The 22,236-nt window shown below is 31.9% G+C and overlaps 1 protein-coding gene across 3 annotated transcripts in view; it reads right to left on the reverse strand.

Moving 5' to 3' along the window:
* Positions 1–22,236, reverse strand: part of LOC143248761 (receptor-type tyrosine-protein phosphatase kappa-like) — a 61,859-nt gene that overhangs the window by 21,060 nt on the left and 18,563 nt on the right. For all 3 annotated transcript variants that reach the window (XM_076497452.1, XM_076497450.1, XM_076497451.1), the window contains 9 exons: positions 18,255–18,342; positions 17,300–17,376; positions 16,081–16,117; positions 11,997–12,094; positions 11,384–11,509; positions 10,094–10,245; positions 8,827–8,962; positions 4,131–4,280; positions 691–790 (listed from right to left, as the gene is read on the reverse strand). In XM_076497452.1, the coding sequence (XP_076353567.1) occupies positions 691–790; positions 4,131–4,280; positions 8,827–8,962; positions 10,094–10,245; positions 11,384–11,509; positions 11,997–12,094; positions 16,081–16,117; positions 17,300–17,376; positions 18,255–18,342 (964 nt within the window). The remainder of the gene's footprint in view (positions 1–690; positions 791–4,130; positions 4,281–8,826; positions 8,963–10,093; positions 10,246–11,383; positions 11,510–11,996; positions 12,095–16,080; positions 16,118–17,299; positions 17,377–18,254; positions 18,343–22,236) is intronic.

A 22,236-nucleotide genomic window follows, 5' to 3' on the forward strand; every position in this document is an offset into this window, starting at 1 on the left:
TGTCCCTAAGGCTACATAAACAAAGATACTTAACATCAGATTAATTGAGTTTAGGCGTTCTATCTCTTCCTTTTCTATTTTAAAGTTTCTTGGTTTCATGATCTAGGATGCACTCGGTAGTATTTGGATAGCATTTCAAGTCTACAATTTGTTTGAGAGTCCAAATAGCATCACATAAAGGTTAAAGCAAACCCTCTGCTCTGCTAACAACTCTCAACACTTTTTGAACCATAGCATGACAAAAGAGCTTAATATATAGTGTTAAACACTATATAAAGGTTTATTTGTAGTGGTATTAAACTGATTTCCTTTTGCATATACTGGTACTATATGTCAGCTTCTCTCTATGGAGTTAAGGCACTGCACTGGGTACCACAACAGTCATTTGATCAGTATGTTCCTTTAAGCAAAACCTTTATGAAATGCCCTTGGTACAAGTATTTTTGAATTATAAAGAATGATAAGTATTCTCACCCTGACTCATTCAGTTGTCAACAAGGATCAGTGAAGCATTACCATAGTGTTGAAATTTACATTCTGTAATGGTATATAAGAATTACACCGATAAAGTGGAATGAATGACAGAATATTCTCTTCCACTAACACTTTTGCACAGTACTGTATATATATATAATAGAATCATAATGAAAGAAAATAAAATGTGATTTTCAGAAACACAAAAAAACTTACGAGGAACAATAGCAACATCCCTGTTTTTTTCTCTGTTTTCTGGCCTATGGCCACCAGCACAATCACCTATAGACAACTTAGAAGACATCTTGCATATTATCTAGAAAATAAAGGTCTCTCTTACAAATTTACAAAAATTGAAACTATATTCTTTTCTAGGTCCTTCATTGCCTTAACTGTATGTTCTGACTGATCTTTATACTGTAGATTAAGATAGATCTCAATAAAGCACAAGCCCTTATTAAAATGCAACAAACAATACAGTTCATTTAAACTATATGGTATTGCTGTTTCACATTAATATACTAACATAGAATCAAAATACTGCATGCTTTAGTTTTAATAACTTTTTCTTATAACATCCCTTTCTTATCCTCATGAAATAGTTGAGGAATAGCTGATCACATGCAGCAAGTGAAACACAGTAGATTTATGGAATCTTGGTCACCATATTTAGGCATAAAATAAGATAAGGCTAAAAGAGAAAAAACACAAGCAAAACAGAGCTCTCTCATCAATTAAATGTAATGGTCAGGTGTAGTATTCTCAAGTTTATTGGCTTCCCTTGGAAAAATCAGGTAAGAACTTTAAAGAAACAGAAGAATCATCAGAAAATGTGAGACCAAGTGACCAAGTCCAAATTCACATATCTCAATTGAGTTAAAAAAAAAAAAAGACGAGATACAATTAAATACACAATAGAACAATTTTTATCTCAAACAATCAAAGTCAAAATACAGTGTATCCTTTGACAACTTTATTGGAAATCTTAGATTTAATGATATCTAAGAGATATAATCATATCTATCTCTAAAATCATGTTTCAGACTAAAAAAACATAACATTTTATACTCAAAATCACAAAATTCAATTTTCTCTAGAAGCAGGCTCTATCCACATAATGAATGATTGCTCTCACTTCAAAAGAAAATTTTATATCCTTGAGGCTCTGTCTGACTTGCTGGCAGAAGAGATTGTTGTTTATTTGCATACAGTCATGTCCTTTTACAAAAAAAGGGTACCTGATTCTATAGCTGAGTGAGTCACTTCACTAGGTTATGAAGGCAATAAGGAACTCTTTCACTGACAATTTACATTAAAACTACACACACAGTATGCAGATAAAAGTACACAAGCAAGCAGATAAAGCAAATCTTTATTCACAAACAATGTTCAGTAGCTAGAGAAAGAAACTTTACAAAAGTCCTAAGACAAGAGTAAAGGAAGATGACAATAACCATTGCATGGATAAATCAATGTGTTATCCACATGTTATCCTCTTACTTCTTATATTAGATTAGGTTATATCTTTCATCTACTAGTCTACATACAATTCTAACCACCTCAAGTCAGTATGTACAAGTCTCTGTAATTTCTGTTTGAATTGGCATACTTTTTGAAGTCTATAGAGAAATAAATACACAGTAAATTTTAAAACTTAAATTGTAGTAGCTAAACTATACCTTATGGTTAAAATGCCTTACAATATGCAGGTCATGAGATCAAGTCTTGTTGCTGAACATGCTTGCTTTTTAAGATGTGAGGGCATTAAAATATTATAGCCAATCACACTATTCATTGGTAAAGAGCCATCCAAGAGTTAGTGATAGTTTGTTAACTAGATGCCCTCCCTTTAGACTAGTACTTCAGAATTAGTGACAGCTAGCACAAATGGCCCTCAAGTAACTTTGCACAAAATTCAATGGACAAACAAAAAATATTATACCCTAGTACCTGTTAGTGACCTTGCAACATGTGTTCAACACAGATCTCATTCAGTGTGCAGAAACTGTGTGTAAATTTAGTAAAAATTATCTAAAGATACCTGATTAAAGATATGTTCTGCATTAGTCATAGAAGAGAGAAATCAATCAACACTTCAATCAGGACAACAGTTCAATATAATCTTTTTCAGAAGTCTTGTTTTAATTTTAGCTTCAGAGTGAAAAATTCAATTTAGTTATATTGTTATAACAGAATCTGTTATTGGATAGGTTCTTCTGGATTATTTAGCAAAAATCTGTATAAATACAGTTCCCTTTAGGATAATAAATTATTTCTTTAATAATGTTTTATACAAGCTTAACATCACAAACAAAGCAGAAATTTCTAATGCATTCTTCACTTTCTTGCAAAATTCTCTACATTAATCAATCAACAACAAGTATACTATCTAATTAACTAACTCAATCAACTAACTCAATTAACGGACACTAACTCTGATTGTCTAATTCACTAAAATGTTTTAAGTGGCACAAAACTAATTAATTAACTGCAACTCATTTGGGCTGTTGTGACGAGAATGTCTAGTATCCTCTCCATCAAAAAGAATCCCAACTCCACCCACCTGCCCTCTACACCCACAATTTCTAACCTATAACTGATTCATTTGCTCCTTGCAAGGCTGCTAAAAGTATGGAAGTTATGGTTTATTCTTTACAAATTTGAATCACTAGCTAATTAAGATCTCTGGTTTGTATAACAGTATGTTGCATGTTATACTCTAAATTAATGTAAAAATGCACCACAACTCTCCCGATTTGTATTATCATAAGATAAATGAATCTTAGATGGAATTATATGGGCCACCAAACTATGAGATGTCAGTGTAATTTAATCAATCTAACACTGAAAACCAAGGGACTTTTCCACACTTTATATTTCTGATAATAATATTTGATGTAAGTCGTAACAAAAACATTTTAACGAGTCTTAGTCTTACTAGCACAGCTAAGTGTTGCACCCCTGCATCTCTTAACTATGCCGCTGATTGCTACATCATGTTCAAACTTCTCCCAGCAAATAAAACAATAAAATATTGAAAATATATCATAGAACAATTACGTTATCACGTGTAACAAGTTATAAAAGTTTTATATTTTTCATAGCAAGTAGGAGGCAAAGGAAAACTGAGACGTGTTTTATACGTTGTTCAGCATGCGACTTCAACGGCAAGTTTTATCCTTTTTTAAGTCAGAGAATGATGCATTATGTGGTGAAAAGCTAAGGTATAGTATGTTAATAATGCACAGATTAATATGCAATAGAAAAGATGAAAATAAGCAGCTCAATAAATGAAAATTGTTAATTATTAATAATTTATATATATATATATATATATATATATATATATGCATGTGTGTGTGTGATTTGCACTGCTAAGCCTAATAATACAAAAGTATTTAAATAAAGAATATTAAAGCAAACACACTCAAGTGTTTCAATCTTCTGCTTTAAAACTAGTTATTCTATTCACCTCACCCTATGTTAAAGAGAATTTGCTTTTAATGAAGTAAGTTCTATCCCAAAAACTTAAGAGTATAAAAAAAAAACTGACTAACACAGAATTATTTACCAAAACGTTATGATAAAAATAGTCTATAGAAACTGTGTAACATTTATAGTTAACAAAAATCATGAACACAGGATAACTTACTCACCTGGTATTCTCGCTGATATTCGTTCAGTCTTGTTGTACTGTTCTTCTGTGATTTGTACTTAAGCTTTTGAGATAGTTCACTAATAGGAAACCAGGTACTGCCACACACGTAAGCATCTTCCAAAGTTTCATAAATAAATTTGTAATGTTCCTAACAAAACAAGATGATGAAGTAAATTTAAAGGGATATAATAAACCTGAAACTATGTACTCAACTTTGATCTAAGAAAACTTGGCAAAAGGTTAACATTTTTATAAATTGAAATTGTATTTCTGATAGGTACTTGCCTTTTTCACAAAATAATTTTACTCCATTAGTGCAGCCTTCTATCAGCCTTCAGTTCTCACAACTAGTCTTCCATCTCCTGCTTCTGCATATCCATATATAAATTATTATGCAACAGCTCTTCACCAACAGGAATGTGACACAACCCCTACTGTAACCAGTGCCCTTTCCATTTTTACAATCGTTAATCATTTTGAGATTGGTCAGAAAAAACACACTATATTTCACTGGCAGTGGGAAGGCTGTGTGGGAAATGTGAGAGGATGTTAAACTCTATTGGAGTTACATTCTTAGTTTAGGAAAATGTTAGCTTGCAATACAATATCTTACCTCCTCTCACAATATAGCTAGAACTTTACATAGAACTGATGGAGGGCCAGTGAACAAATGATTCCTCTTTAGGAGGTACCCAAAGAGAGACCGAGAGGCATGGAACCAAAAAAAGAAAATATCACACATTACTCAGAACTACACCACGTCTGATTCAGGTATACTCTCTTTTGGCTATGTTGTGCACACAAAAGGCAGAAAAAAATCCCATGATACATATGAATAACGAATAGGATCTCCTTGGCATCAAGGGTCAGGGCACGACAGACCATAGTGTTGGTTCAACTTCATACAACATGTTGTGGTACTTAGATTGCACAACATTTCCATATCAAAATCCATCTCTACTTACGCTTATTTGCAACTCAACCAACATCTCATCCAGTGGATGGTAGGAAAGAGGAAAGCCCTAAGAGGATGACATCTCTATTTCAAAATCAGACAGCATTGCGTGTGGTTCTTGCAATCTGCAGTAGAAGGATACCCAGCTGTGCACACATGAGAATACATGAGCTGCAACCAGCTACAACCAACACCAGAACTGCCAGGAAACAACATGCAATAGGTAGGAAGAGGGACCTCAAAAAATCTCCAGCTAAAAACCTAGTGGCACAAGGCATTTTTCATCCAGTCCATAATAGAAGGAGGAATACCTGTCAGAACACAAATGAGGACTTACTTAACAGAACCATCCCAAACTAACATTTGACCCCCGCAGGAACCACATCAAGACAATAGTAGGTAGAAGGAACATGTCAAGAGGTGCAAAATGCAAAATACACATGCATTCAGAAACAGAAATATATATATATTCTTGTCATGGCAGAGTGTTTCAACCAAATCCTGTTGGTATCAGGAATTGTAAGTCAGGTCCATGGTAAGAAGTGCCATACACCATCAACACCAGCAGAATGCCACTGTTCTACTCTCAACTGAGTGGTATGATGCATCACTCAGGAGGATAGGCAGGCCTCCATAGTCCACTATCCCAATGGCTAGGAACAGGTATGTATCAATGACTCCCATGCTCCAATAGAAAAAGAGGAAGGAAAAACATGCTGGAGAGTTTGGAGGACTACAACACCAGAGACAATATGATGAGTGAACAAAATACCATGTCAACAGAGTCAATCAACTACACTTGATGGAATCTAAAATTATACATTAGGTTTGCAGTGGGAAGAATCACAATGCCATGGAGTATCAGAGATGGGCAGCAATCCCTGTATACTTCACTCATGTCTGTCCATGAGTGTAAGATTTAGGATAAACACAAATATGAAACAAACAACCACTACAGAGAACTTCTAGTGGTCTAATGGAATACTCCATCGCCATGATATGCATAAACTAATCCTCTAACATAATTGTTTTGGAACAAGTCATTTGAACAGAGACACACAACCAACACCTACTGGTATCTGGAATTGTACAACACACTTGACATTGAGCATTGTTACAGGATAGACAGTGCAAATTTTTGAAAGAAGTCTGGCTGGTCAGGAACCATTTGCTATAGAACGAGATACACAAAACACTACAAAATGACCTCTGTAAATAAAGAACGAACAGAAACACAGTAAACAGAACTACATTTTTAGTATAAAGGGAAATGTTAACAAATCTGTGAACCAAAACAACCATGTCTATAAGGCACTACTACCAATCAAGAAGTGATTGACAAGTACAAATGTGGAGAGTGTCATGGTAATGTTAAGCATTTTGTCACACTCCTACTAGTGAGAGCTGCTACAATTATTTATGGGTGAATATACAGAAGCAGGAGGTGGAAGGCTAGTGGTAAGCATTGAAAATTTTCACCAGTAGAGAGCAGTATAAATTGAGCTATGTTGTGGGTGGAGGTAAGATATTATATTGGAAAAACTGTTACACACATATTATGTTTACATTTCATGAATTTCAATCAAACATAATAATGTTAAAACAAGTTGTAAAATTATTCCACCTGCTTGCTGTCTTGTCATTCCAGTAGCCCTTTATTTATCTACAGTCACTTTAACAGTGAATTTAATGACTTACGAGCATGTCTTTGCTATCTCTATCACTTACTTTTAGCTTTTCCCTTTATTTCAGTATGTTTAAAACCAAGGAAACAATTTACAATTGCAAGCTTTTTACTGTAGTTGTAGATAAAATGGCAGTGTTTTGTTCTGTATTTGTTTGATTCTACAATGATTAACATAATATGATGCTTAGGGACAAGGGACTTACTGGCCTATCTAGGCTGCCTCATCTTCTAAATCAAACTGAAACTATTAATAAAATAAAACCTCAAAGCCAGAGACCTTATTATTCACACTGTCATCAAGCTTTCTCCTTAACTCACTTAAATTTACTCTTTCCATAACATTCAAAGACAACTCTTCCAAAGGCTAGCCATCCTGTTTGAAAAATGAAACTATGTTAAATAAAGATAACTCCTACCCTACCAAAATTTATATTTGTGGCTTTCATTCCCTTTTTTCACTACAGTAAACTCATCAATGTTTCTACCATTACTTTTCTTCACTACACTAAACTCACCAATGTTTCTACCATTCCTTTTCTTCACTACATGAAACTCACCAATGTTTCTACCATTCCTTTTCTTCACGACACAAAACTCACCAGTGTTTCTACCATTACTTTTCTTCATTACACAAAACTCACCCATGTTTCTACCATTCCTTTTCTTCACTACACTAAACTCACCAATGTTTCTACCATTCCTTTTCTTCACTACATGAACTCACCAATGTTTCTACCATTCCTTTTCTTCACGACACAAAACTCACCAATGTTTCTACCATTGCTTTTCTTCATTACAAAAACTCACCCATGTTTCTACCTTTCCTTTTCTTCACTACAATAAACTCACCAATGTTTCTGCCGTTCCTTTTTTTCACGACAAAACTCACCAGTGTTTCTGCCATTGCTTTTTCACTACACAAAACTCATGATGTTTCAACCATTTTTCTTCACTACAATAAACTCACCAATGTTTCTACCATTACTTTTCTTCACTACATGAAACTCACCAATGTTTCTACCATTCCTTTTCTTCACGACACAAAACTCACCAGTGTTTCTACCATTCCTTTTCTTCACTACACTAAACTCACCAATGTTTCTACCATTCCTTTTCTTCACTACATGAAACTCACCAATGTTTCTACCGTTCCTTTTCTTCACGACACAAACTCACCAGTGTTTCTGCCATTGCTTTTCTTCACTGCACAAAACTCACCAATGTTTCAACCGTTGCTTTTTCACTATAATAAACTTACCAATGTTTCTGCCGTTGCTTTTCTTCACTACACAAAGGCTCACCAGTGTTTCTGCCGTTTCGGCTTTTCTTCACTACATTCACCAATGTTTCAACCATTGCGCTTTTCTCACTACACTAAACTCACCATGTTTCACCGTTCGTTACACTGCAAACTCACCATGTTTCAACCGTTCGTTTTTTTTTCTTCACTACAATAAACTTACCAGTGTTTCTACCGTTCCTTTTCTTCACTACACGGAGCTCACCAATGTTTCAACCGTTCGCTTTTCTTTCACTACACGAACTCACCAGTGTTTCAACCATTCCTTTTCTTCACTACAATAAACTTACCAATGTTTCTACCATTACTTTTCTTCACTACACTAAACTCACCAATGTTTCTACCATTCCTTTTCTTCACTACATGAAACTCACCAATGTTTCTACCATTACTTTTCTTCACTACACAAAACTCACCAGTGTTTCTACCATTACTTTTCTTCACTACAATAAACTTACCAATGTTTCAACCATTCCTTTTCTTCACTACACGAAACTCACCAGTGTTTCTACCATTACTTTTCTTCACTACAATAAACTTACCAATGTTTCTACCATTACTTTTCTTCACTACACGAAACTCACTAATGTTTCAACCATTACTTTTCTTCACTACACAAAACTCACCAATGTTTCAACCATTACTTTTCTTCACTACAATAAACTTACCAATGTTTCTACCATTACTTTTCTTCACTACACAAAACTCACTAATGTTTCAACCATTACTTTTCTTCACTACATGAAACTCACCAATGTTTCTACCATTCCTTTCCTTGCACATCTTATTTGTTTTGTGTAGTTGAAAACGTCAAAAACCCCATCTTCTTTAGCAAGTTCCAAATTTGCATCAATCACCAAATATGTTCCTGTTCGACCACAGCCATCACTAAAGTTTTAGAAATGAAAAATTGTAAAAATATTCAGAAGATTACATTAAAAGCTAAATGTACAAACATAAAGCTTTTTGTTTTTTAGACTAGATAACATATTGTAGTATCACTGTTCTTTCTAGCTGACTTAAACTATACAAAAATAGCTTATTGTCTTCATTAATGTATGATGTTGTAAGTTATTGTAGCTATGTGTTACAAATACTGTGTAGGAAATTACTTGTAGTGATTGTTGAAAGAGATAAAAGAAAAATGTTGTTTTAGGTCAAACCATCAAGAAGTTGACTACAAAGATATGTTTTTTTAATATATATATATACTATTGTCAATACAACATTTCTTGTAATGCCCTTCTTCAACTATCATCTACAACATTTATCTTCTATGTTGCAAATGCATTACCTAATATAAAACAAAATTACTCATACTTTTACAATGTAACTTGATAAATGTAATAAGCAAAAATCCAAATATTTCACAAAAATTAATTGGTTACTTGAACCCTCTATTTTTAAAAATTAAAAAAAAAAGACTCCACAACAACCTTGTATTTACAACCTAGCTTCTGATGTGTTGGAACACTATGTCATGTTCTTAGTTTTATGGGCATTTTTAGGACTATCTTATTAAACATTTTGACCTGAATGCTATTCTTAAAAATCTGCAGCTCCCTTTAGAGAACATTTAAATTACAAAATTAAAAATACAGTTTACAGCAGTATAATGAAAATTATTCTATTTTCAAGTGTCTGTCACAAAATAATTGATTTGGAACAAACTACTACTAACATACCACAGACAACAAAAACTAAGGCTCTGAATGACAAGTATGCATTAAATAGTTTTGTATAGTTTTATTGAACACTATTAATCACTCTACATTAATGTTGTTCATTGTCTATTCTTATTATATACAACATATAATGAACTCATGCAATTATGGTGTTTATCATTACAACTGCAATTATTTCAGAAAGTCTTAAAAAAGTTTGGAGAAAAATGACTAATTTGCAATATCATAATTGTGTTTAATTTTGTGTTTAAACTAAATGTATACAACTTTATGATATCACATGAGAGTATACTTTAATTATGTTATACATAGTAAAAAACTTTATTAAAAGTACCTGCAGTGAACAATAGGGGGCCCAACATTGGGAAACTGATCCATGTAAACCCGAACCCGACGCCGAAACTCTAAGAGAGCACTAGAGAAGGGAACAGTATGTGATGGCCAGTTGGTGAAGTGGAGTTGGGACACTTCCCTTTCTTCCTCATTCTGTAATAAATTATAAGCGAATTTAAACACAACAAGAATACTTTGGAATAGATACACACTATAATAAAGGTAATTACAACTGACTTGGATGAAACTTTTTTTTTTCTGTTAGAGAAAATCATTGTCTTTATTTTATGTTCTGTATTAGTGTGTTGAAAAACTAAACAAATAAAATATAAGAACAATTTAAAAACAAAACACATTATTAGAGTATTCTATCTTTCAAGACTAATAGTTGAGGTTTGTTTTGAAATTTGTGCAAAGCTCCCCAAGGTCTATCTGCTAGTTGTTTCTCATCTAGCAATGATAGACAGCTAATTAATACCACCTTCAATCAACTCTTGGGCTTCCATTTTACCAATAAATAGTGGGACTGATCATCACCTTATAATGTCCCCACTACTGAACGAGTGAGCATGTTCTGTGATGGGGATTTGAACCCACAAACCACATACTCAACATACTGTGAATCTAGTGCTTTGATTACCAGGGAATGACAGGTAAACTATTAGTTTAGAAAGTACATAAACCTTATTGTTGCAAAACAATTAAAAATATCATTTTTTACTTTTACAAAACATTGTTTAAGGTACAAGATGGAAAAATCCTTATCTGTTGTCTGGAAAACATAATTTTAAATTAAAAGTGTCAAATAGTTTTAAAATATACCCACGTTCAATGCAACTTAATGTTAAAACTTACCCATATCAAACCTGGTTTAATGTTAAAACTTACCAATATCAAACCTGGTTTAATGTTAAAACTTACCCATATCTAGTTGAGTTTAATGTTAAAAGTTACCAATATCTAGTCCAATTTAATGTTAAAGCTTACTCATATCCAGTCCATCCATATTCATTCAGTCTGGCTAAATATTAAAACTTACACATAACCACTTAAGTCCATCTTACCCATATTCATTCAGTCCAACTAAATATTAAAACTTGCCCATGTCCAGTCCAGCCTAATGTCTTAACTTACCTGCAAATAGAAAGTTCAATAATTCTGAAAGTATTACTTACATCTAAAGCTAACCAGTATGTTTTATTGACCTTTTTGACCTATAAAGTACAGATTGTGTAATTGACAAGACTCTCTTCATATAAAAATGGACACACTAAATAGTGTGTTTACTCACCCTTTTAACCCGTACAGTACGGATCATGAAATTGGCAAGACTTTCTTCATATAAGAGTGTTAATTCCAGATCTCCATAGATTTCAGGATGACCAATTTCAGAAGGCCAGTACTGAACACACATAACCTACAGAAGTTATGGAAACGATTGTCAGTAACTCTTCAATTAGAAAAAGCATATGGCATTAAATTAATGTAGATCTTTTTGTCTGAATATTTTCCACAAAATGTTACACACTCTCACTAAACACAATGGTAAACAAAAAAACAAATATATATAAATTAAACTGTAGCATTTGCAGTAAAAGAATATTTTTTTCTTTCTACAGAGACCTTACTTTGTAGTATATGTTTCATCTTGAGTATTTTTGTCTAATTTTACCCAAACAAGTATGATTTTGGTTTGACTGATGTTTATTAAATTTTTATTTCTTCTTATTGTATGTTGTATGTTTGTTAGTTCCAACACCATATATATATATATATATACACATTTATCAGAAAGCGAATGTTCTTTATGCTTTTCAAATGACCTATATTGTTAATGTATTGTAGACAATGACAGATGCCAGTGTGGTTCTTAATTTCTTAAGACTTTCATATACCAAACGTACCCTTATAAAGTCAAACACTTTTGTCAGCATAACAATAACATGAGTATTCTGTTCCCACACCATTCTCCAAAAGTCTGGGATTGTGGACTCATTTGGACCTAAGGTAAGTACAAAGATAAAATTGTATTATGCAGAGAAACACTAGAAAAAACAAATATAAACATAAGACTGGACTATATAACAAAATGCTATAATAACCAAATAGAAATATAAAATTAATTGACAAAGAAAAACACTAGAATATAAAAATTTAAACATAAACCTGAATTCTACAGAGACACACTTTAATAAAAAGATAAACATAAAATTCAGTTATATACAGACACATTAGAATAAACAAAGTTAAAAATAAAAAAAAACAATTCTGTACAGAAACACTACAATAAACAAAGTGTAACATAAAACTGCATTATATTAATAAACTACAGGATAAAAAAAAAAGCATAAAACTGGATTTTATAGGAAACACTAGATTGAATCTATTTGGGTGTCTATTAGTGATTATAAAGGGAAAGACTTTTAGTGAGAACTTGTTACAGACCAGCAGATGAAACTGATGAAGTTAATGAGAAACATTACAGTGATTTCAGCTGTTAATAAATCATAAATGTGTGTGACTTTAACTTCAGATATACAGATTGGGAAATACTAGAGTCAAACCACAAAGAAGAAAGGTTTTTGAAAAGTGTTTCTTTACCAATTAGTCAAGACACCTATCAAAACAATGATATTTTATTAGATTTATTGTTAGCTTCATACAGAGAAATGATCAAGAAAGTGGAAGTTCAGAAACATGTGTTTGATCACTGCTCTATTAGGTTTAATGTTTTACTGCATATTGAGATAAGAAATAATGATATTTTGGTTACAGATTTCAATAAAGTAAATTTTGAGGGGATACAACAAGAATTATTTGTGGTGAATTGAACAGCTGAGTTATCTGAAGATTTGGAAAAATCTTTAAAGATAAATTTTTAAATATTCAAGGTAAACATATTCCTTATAGAAAGAAAATGGTAGGTGTTAGTAAAAATACCAGGTTGGCTCACAAAAAGTGTAAGAGATAAAATGAAATAAGAGAATTACAGATTTAAAAACTTTCAACTGATTGGTATGACAGTAGATTTAGTAGATTATACAATGTCTAAAAGGTTGGTGAAACAGAACATTAAGACATCATAAACAATGTATGAGAAAAGGTTGGCTGAAAATGTAAAATAGTAAGAATTTTTTTAGATAGATTAAGAATAAAATAATGTTAGGATGGTGGTAGGACCCTCAACAGATGATTAAAGACAATTTATGAGATGGCTGGGTTATTACATTTTGCTTTTTCTTCAGTTTTTACTAACAAAGATTTAAGAAGTATTCCACAACATGATTGGTTGATAGATGGAACCCCACAGTTGCATGTATGCAGACTTACAACACCCGTTTCATACCCATGTTTGGCAGAGCACAGATAGTCCCTCCGATAGCTTTGTGCTTAACTTCAAACAATTGATGGAAATGAGATTGAACATGATAAGATTAATTCTGAGTTGGGTAAGAAAAAAATTGGAAAGTGTAAAAATATATAAAATTATAAATTATAAAAAATTATAAGGCTCTCAGTCCAGATAATACCTAATGATTTTGAAGGAGATTAAAGACTGGGTATATGAGCCATTTGTTACTATTTTTTTTGTAAGTCCTTGAATAATGGGATGTTACTAAAAGATTGGAAGCTAGCTAATGTAACTTCTCTTTTCAAGGAAAGTGACAAAATTTGGCCCAGTATTTATAGACTCATATTTCTTACATCAGTTGTGGGAAAAGTTCTGGAAAGTTTGATAAAAGATGTTTTCCAAAGTCATTTAACAAAGTTTAGAATTTTATTGAATAGTCAACATGGTTTCACTAACAGAAAATCTTTCCTTGCAAATCTTTCAAAATTCTCTGAACAGGTTACTGTTTATGTAGATGAGGATAAGGGTGTGGATTTGGTGCTGTTGGATTTTTAGAAATCATTTGGCAAAGTGTCAAATGAAAGGTTTGTAAAAAAAATAACCCTATAGGTGTGAGATTTAAATTAGCAAACTGGATACAAGAACAGCTGGAAGAAAGTAGTTGGCAGTTATGAATGGAGTTCAGTCAACTGGGATTAATGTTACAACTGGGGTACCTCAGGACTGAATCTTAAGACCTTTGCTCTTTTTGACTTATATTGATAAAACAGATGAAGGAACAGTTGATAAATTACTTAAATTTATTCATGATGCCAAAGTTTTGGGTGTTGCTAGATGTGAAGATGATGCTGTTGCTTTACAAATGGAACCAGATCATTTTTTGAGTTTAGCAAATAAATGGCAAATGGGTTTAAGTTATAATAAATGCAAAATAATGCATATGGGTTACCATTTGAAATATTGTGTTCAGTCTTGGGATCCTTACCTTAGGACAGACATTGAACTGTTGGAAACAGTTCAAAGAAGGGTTACTAGAATGGTGCCTGGGATGAAGGGGTTGTCGTACAAAGAAATGTTGAAATCTCTGAAATTACTTTCTCTTGAAAAAAGAAAAGTTTGGAAGTATCTGATTGAGGTGTTTAATATTGTAAAGGGAATTGATTGTACTGATGCACCATCTTTTTTATACTTGACAGTGAGAACAGTAGGACTAGGGAATAAAAACAGGCCTTTGGATTGGGTTGTCTTTGGATGTTGTGGATGCAGTAAATTTAAGTCAGTTTAAAAGAAATCTTGTTAAGTATATGAATGATAAGGATTGGATTTAAAGATTTTCTATTTTCTAATTTACTAATTAATAACTTTAATTTAATTTAGAAGATGGAACAGCCAAGATGGGCCAGAAGGTCTCATATTGTACAAAAATATTATGTTGATAGTAAAAGATAAACATAAAACTGAATTACACAGAAAAAACAGAATAAACATAAAACTGAATTATACAGAAAAAATAGAATAAACATAAAATTGAATTATACAGACATGCTAAAATAAAGGTAAAACTTAATTATACAGAAATACTAAAATGAACATAAAACTTAATTATACAGAAATACTAAAATAAACATAAAACTTAATTATACAGAAATACTAAAATTAACATAAAACTTAATTATACAGAAATACTAAAATTAACATAAAACTGAATTATACAGAAATACTAACATAAACATAAAACTGAGTTATACAGAGAAAAACTGAAACACATAAATATGAATATAAAACTGAATTATATACAGAAACACAACAAAAAAATTAGCATAAAACTCAAATATAAAGAGTAACAGGAATAAAGAAAGATAAACATAAAATTTAATTATATGAAGAAACAATAGAATAAACAAAGATAAACATAAAACTCAATTATATGAAGAAACACTAGGATAAAGAAAGATAAATGTAAAACTGAAATACAAGTAGTAACACTAGAATAAGCCTAAAAGTAATTTATATAGTGAAAGATCAGAGTTAGAAACGACTAACAGTACACATCACTTCATTTTTCAAGAACCAGAGAAACAGTATAAGGGATACGTTATAGCTTCAGCTTTCATTAATCAAAGAACCAAAACAACAGGCATACTGTAGCTTGCTAACTTTCAAGGACCTAAGAAACTAATACAAGCAACACAATATAATTTTAACTTTCAAAAACCAGAGAACAATTATAAATGGTATAGTGTAGCTTTATTTTCAAGAACCAGAGAATCAAAACAAAGGATGTAACCATAACTCAGCTTTGAACAGCCAGAGAGCAAGTACAAGTGACATAATGTAATCTGAGCTTTTGAAAACCATTACAAAGGATGTAACTGTAACTCAGCTTTCAATGATCAGAGAACTAGTACAAAGGAATGTAACATAACTAACTTCAGTTTTGAAGAATCAGAAAAACAGTACATGAATTATAATATATAGCTTCAGCTTTGAAGAACTAGTAAAATATATTTAATATAACTTCAGCTTTCATGAACTAGAGACCCAGTACAAGGTATGTAATATAACCAACGAACCAATAAAACAGACATAAAATAACATGGGCTTTCAAGTCATAGAACTTATATGAAATATCCTACCTTGAGCAGCTATATAGGCATTTGGTTTTAGTATACTCTGAAAATAAATAAAAATGTATATTTTTAATTTAGAGCTTTGTAATCTACATTGTAAACATTTTAGTCTGTATGTTAAAAACCAAAAATAGAAATTCATTGGTTAAAATGTTAGTGAATCTTAGTTAAAACTAATAAGTGTTACAAATAACCACCTTATATGTATATATCAAAATATGATTTTGATACAAACAGTACGTTAAATGTACATATGCTATCAGGGTTTCTATTATCATAATGATCAAATCTTCTGTTTCTTTTATAAATTTTAAAAGGTTTTTTTTAAGACTCCTTTTATCAGTGAGGGTTTATATGCATGGATAAGACCATCACATGTTTGCAAGTTAATGTTTTACAAATTCTCCTAATAACAGAACAAATGATAATTTCACAACAACATAAGCACTAAAGCAAAACAGTCCTAAAGTTAGAGGACACTGAGTTGTTTGGAAAGGGCTCATATGAGGGCTGTTAGGATGATGCCTTGGATGAAAAGGTTATTATACAAGGAGGTTAAGATTTCTGAAATGATTTCTTATTGAAACAGGAAGAATTATGGGGAATCTGACTAAGGTGTTTAAGAATTTTTAGGGGATTGAAAGTGTTGATGCATCATCTTGTTTTTGTGATAATAACTGGCCTCATGTGTCCAGGATGACGAGAAACCCACTTGAAGTCAAAACATATTCTAAAGATAGTTGGTATAGGTATTAAAACTTTAATTAAAATAAAGTACAGGACAACGTTTTGACCTTCTTAGGTTGAAATGTCATTATGCACTTTATTTTAATAAAAGTTTTAATACCTATACCAGCCATCTTGGAATGTATTTTGGCTTTGTGTGTGTGTGTGTTTTTTTTCAGAGATAAGCACAGTAGTTGAGACTGCGTAAATGAATCAGCAGACACATTTTTGTCCTTAAACTATATATGTAGACACACATACAAACACTTATATGTATAATCTCAGTTAGTAAGTTAATGTTGAAACAAATGATCAAATAAATCAAAAAATAATGAGAAGGTAATCACTGATAAAACAAAAGTTAAGAAGTTATGCTAGTGTAGGCACAAGGTTGAAATGTAAGTGTTACATAATTGTAACTACAATACAAAAGGCTAAAGTGTGAGAACTTACACATCACTGTAACTACAATACAAGAGGCTAAAGTGTGAGAACTTACATCAATATAAGATGCATTAATATAATCACTATCTGGGATCCCAGGAAGTGGCTCCAACACAACACGATTGTAGTCATCTATAGAATAAAGATGAGTATATATTTGTTATCTTTGTTTAAAACAAACATTGGATAAGATTTAGCATATTGTTACCTACAAATATAATTGCAGAAACAGTAAAGATTATTTGATACGTTATTATCTAGAAATATAATCATGGAAACCTACAATGTTGAAAAAAAAAAGACTAGAAGTGTGCACTGAATTTCTCATTGCACATTATGTATATACTTGTAATCAAACCTTTTAAGGTACATAATATATAAGATGTTAAGGACAGAGAAACATGTATGTGTTTAGGGCCTAAAAAGAATGCAAGACTGTTACATAGCATTAATATGGCTTCTCTGTAACAGGATAACTTACCTTGAAGAATAATGTCTCTTCAAGAAGCCCACATTATGATGATGTTATTATAACAACAGCCAAGTATAAAGCTGATCATATTAATAGAACAATGTTGCAAAGAATTAAAGTAGCATAGTAACATAGCACTCATAGTAGCACCAATGTAACATAAGCACATTGTTACCTACAAATGTAACCATAGAACAGTGAAGTAAGTTTAGCATACTGTTACCTACAAATGAAACCACAAAAACACTGAGATAGATTTATCATGTTGTTAACTATAAATGTAACCACAGGACAGTGGAGTAGGTTTATCACGTTGTTACCTACAAATGTCACAACTGAAATACTGAAACAGGTTTAGTATACTGTTAGCTACATATGTAAATGTAGAAACACTGAAATACGTTTAGCACATTAATACCTACAACTATAAATCAAGTTGAAACATTGCAGTAGGTTTGAAACCTGTAACAACACTAAAATTAAAAATAGTGTCTCAAAGAGCAAACAGTGTCAAAATAAGAGATTACTGTATACTTACAAGGAACTAGTTTTTTATAACCATTTTTCTCTTCGTTTGCTGGTTTTGATCCATGTCTTGTGCTATGAGATTCTCCTTTGGTGGCAGCCTAGATATATGAACTGTATAGTTATGATATGTCAAATACTCCAAACAAAGTCTATTGAGCCATCCAATAAGAAATGATTAAACTTATACGGTACAAAGTTTAAGACATACTAGCCTTTATTATGTAGGTAATATATTAAAATATGTAAAATATGGAATTTAAGTTTATTTTACAGTTAAAAGATTGTCTAATTAAAACAGCATAAATCAAATTAAACGTTAGTGAGCAGTTTATTTAATATGTAATATTTTTTATTTAATGTTTATATGAAACTTAAATCAAGTTGTGCAGTAATTGTAATACAGAATGTGAAACAAGCAGTACAGTTTATGTAATGTGCAAGATGAAACAAGTAATACAGTATGTGAAATTTAAAACAAGTTGTGCAGTGTATGTAACGTGCAATATGAAAAAAGTACAATGTATATGTACTCTGCAAAATGAAACAAGTTGCACAGTGTATATAATGTGCAATGTGAAACAAATAGTACAGTATGTGAAATATGAAACAAGTTATGCATCATATACATAATATGCAATGTGAAATAAGTAATCCAGTGTATGTACTGTGCAATATAAAGCATGAAACACATTGTGCAGTGTGTACAGTACGTAATGTGAAACAAGTTGTACAATGTATGTAATGTGTGATGTGAAACAAGTAGTACAGCAGGTGTAAAGTGCAATATCAAACAACCTGTAAAGCATATAAACTGTGAAACAAGTGGTACAGTATATGTAATGTGCAATATTAAACAAAGGTTTACAGTGTAGATAATTTACAATAAGAAACAAGTTATACAGTATATGTAATACACAGTACTAAATAAGTTGTACAGCATATGTAATGTGCAATAAGAAACAAGTTGTGCAGTGTATGCAATCTAATGTTATCTGTTCAACTTGATAGTAAAACAAAATATAAGGCCTAGCTAACTAATGAATGAACATTTGCTGTAAAATTATTATAAATGCTGTAAGTGCAGATATAAAACAATTTGGCTGCAATTTTGATTTCATTCCTTTAAGTCACATGCTCAGTCCTCTTTAGCCACTTCTTTTTTTCACACCCAAAGTGTTTCTGATTGGATATCCTGACATTTTGTCAATACACACCAACAAACCACAATAAGGAAGAAAGTTACACTCAATGCTAACCAACATTAGCTTCAGGATTACAATAGTTTATTTGGAACTGACTTATACTTTACAAGACCGGGCAAAATTCTTTAGAATATACGGTTGTAGTTTTCCCCTCTAAAACAGTTAATAACTTTTTGTTTTATAATCGCGCCGTGGAATTTAGATTAGCAATATCTTGTCATTACCCGCGAGCACTCAGTACAGTTATATCAAGCATCATTATTTGCGCTAATTGCTTAAGCTAATATTACGTGACGCTGAACGCTTTTTAATTTGGAAACTTTTATAAAATTTAGTAAATATCTGTGCCTAAACGTTGGCAATGAATAATAAATAATAGCCTTCCACCCATACCATTGTTTTGAAAACTTAAGCTACAAACTGCTAATCTAGTTTGCTTGGTCTAACCAATACTGACGTAACTGTACTTGCTTTCATCCTATAAGTTGGCTACTCTAAAGCTTCCGTCTTTAATCGTAAAGACAAAAGAAAAAAAAGAAAGAAAAAAAAAGGTCCACTTTTATTCTTCAATGAAGCTGTAAAAAAATGTTAGACCGACAGCTCACGTGCATTTTTGCGTAGACGTACGAAACAATTTTAGTCAAATTTGAGATATTTTTGTTTAATTAATTTGGACACGTGGTTTATAGTTATACTAAACATGAAACGTAATTGTAGACTATATAGATTTAATAATACACCAAATTTGAAAGGTCCATGAATTTATGTATGTTTTTCTACCTAATAAAGTTTCCATGCTTTCTGTGCAATTAGGAATAAATAAAAACTTTCACACTTTTCATTACGAAATATATTAGCTTCATATCACAATTTGTAGTGGCACATACTTTGGTCATTTTTCTCATAAATATAAAGCCCACTAAAAAGAACTTTTTATTACAACACAAATGTAAAAAAAAAAAAGGAATGTAATCAGCCAGGGTACGTAAATAATTACATTTCTTATGATATATTACTCAAGGTAATAAATAAAATGTTACTACATGTTCGCTGCCTTACAATGGTCGTGGTAATATGCTACACTAGGCGTAGTCGGATTGCGGGTTCTAATCTCCATCTCACCAGACATGTTCGCCCTTTCAACCGTAGAGGCGTTATAATGTGATGGTCACTCCCACTATTCGTTGATAAAATGGTAGCTCAAGAGTTGGCGGTGGATGGTGATGACTAGCGGCCTTCCATTTAATCTTACACTGCTAAATTAGGGACGGCTAGCCCAGATAGCCCTTGTGTAGCTTTGCGCGAAACTCAAATACAAACAAACCATTCCGTGCAAAAGGAAAAGCAAAAGAAATTAAATTTGGAGATTTTATATCACCTGTATTTCTTAATGACTTATCACGAAATTGGATACGTGAACTAAATGTCTGGTAGAAAACATAAATTTATAATATGTATAGTAGTTTGGATTACCATAGAACGAGATACACAATGTGGAACTCGCTAACTTAGCACTCCCGTTAATAACATACAATGTATCATGGAGGTTGTTTCTGCCACAGACACAGCCGCGTGCCTTGATTTACAGTGTATATAATGTGCAGTGTAAGACAACTTGTACAGTCAACTTAATATGGATGATGGTTGTTACTCGTTCCATTATTCGTTTTGACTATTAACAAACTGCTTTCTTGTTACAAGTTTCTTAATTAGAGAGTAAATATCCTCCAGTAAGTCCAGTAATTAGGCTTAATAGGTCTTCAAAAGAATCTTTTAAAAGTTCAAGAACAAAATTATTTAGAAGGTAAAGAACAGAGTCCTTTCACTTTCAAACTCCGTGAAAAAAAAAGAAAAAAAAAAGCCGAGTAATACCTAAAGATAAACAGGTTTACGATCTAACAAACTGTAGAATTCTTTACCTTGCATTACACCACTGATAGGCAGTCGAGCGTTCTGTTAACGTTTCTAGCATTTCAGTTTTATGGTTAACAAAGTGAATGAAACTGGTAAGATAAACTATTTAGTTTTTCATTCTAGCGTTTCGCAGTATCAGTCTTCTCTAATAAATGTCACTCTCTTCTGTTACCAGGAGCATCGCTTAAATAAAACTCTATTACTTTCACGTTGGTTTTTTGTTTTCTTTGCACGTGGGTGAGGAAATTTCATTAGCTCATCTCCAAAACATCATGTTATTATTGAAGAAACACTTCTTGTTATTATTGTTCTCGTAATATCCTTATCATAATTGAACTTCCACGAGGTTTACGATATCTATACTTTAGTAACTTTATTTATCACTTCCTGTTGCCTTCTTCGTATGTTTCTTTAATTGACAGAGATTAGTCAAAATGGTAATAGCTGTGTTTGACACACCTCTTGTATGTTTCACGTATTATGTTCTTTATATTACCTTTAATACTGTTACATTTCCGTTACATAACTGATATTCTAGCTATTTACTGTACCATTCAGGTATTATCTGATTTATTGTTTATTCTTTGGTAATTTATTTCAGTTCTTAGATTCGTCTAAAATTACATTGTCGGTGCTAATTATATGAGTTTCAATTGGTCACAAAAGGTTTTTAGGGTGGGTTGTACAAAGTTTTGCTTGTGCGTGGTTATACTGATGTCACTGCATTCAAGGAACAAATACCTACCACGGTATTTGAAGCCAACATCTAATGTTTGTGTGTTCTGTAAATAAGATATACGCAATCATTTTTAACGTTGCTTTCAATAATAGTATTGGTTAAAATGTTTCATATGAATACTTTTATTGTTTTAAATT

The sequence above is a fragment of the Tachypleus tridentatus genome, chromosome 4 (assembly GCF_004210375.1).
Source record: "Tachypleus tridentatus isolate NWPU-2018 chromosome 4, ASM421037v1, whole genome shotgun sequence".
Taxonomy (NCBI): domain Eukaryota; kingdom Metazoa; phylum Arthropoda; class Merostomata; order Xiphosura; family Limulidae; genus Tachypleus; species Tachypleus tridentatus.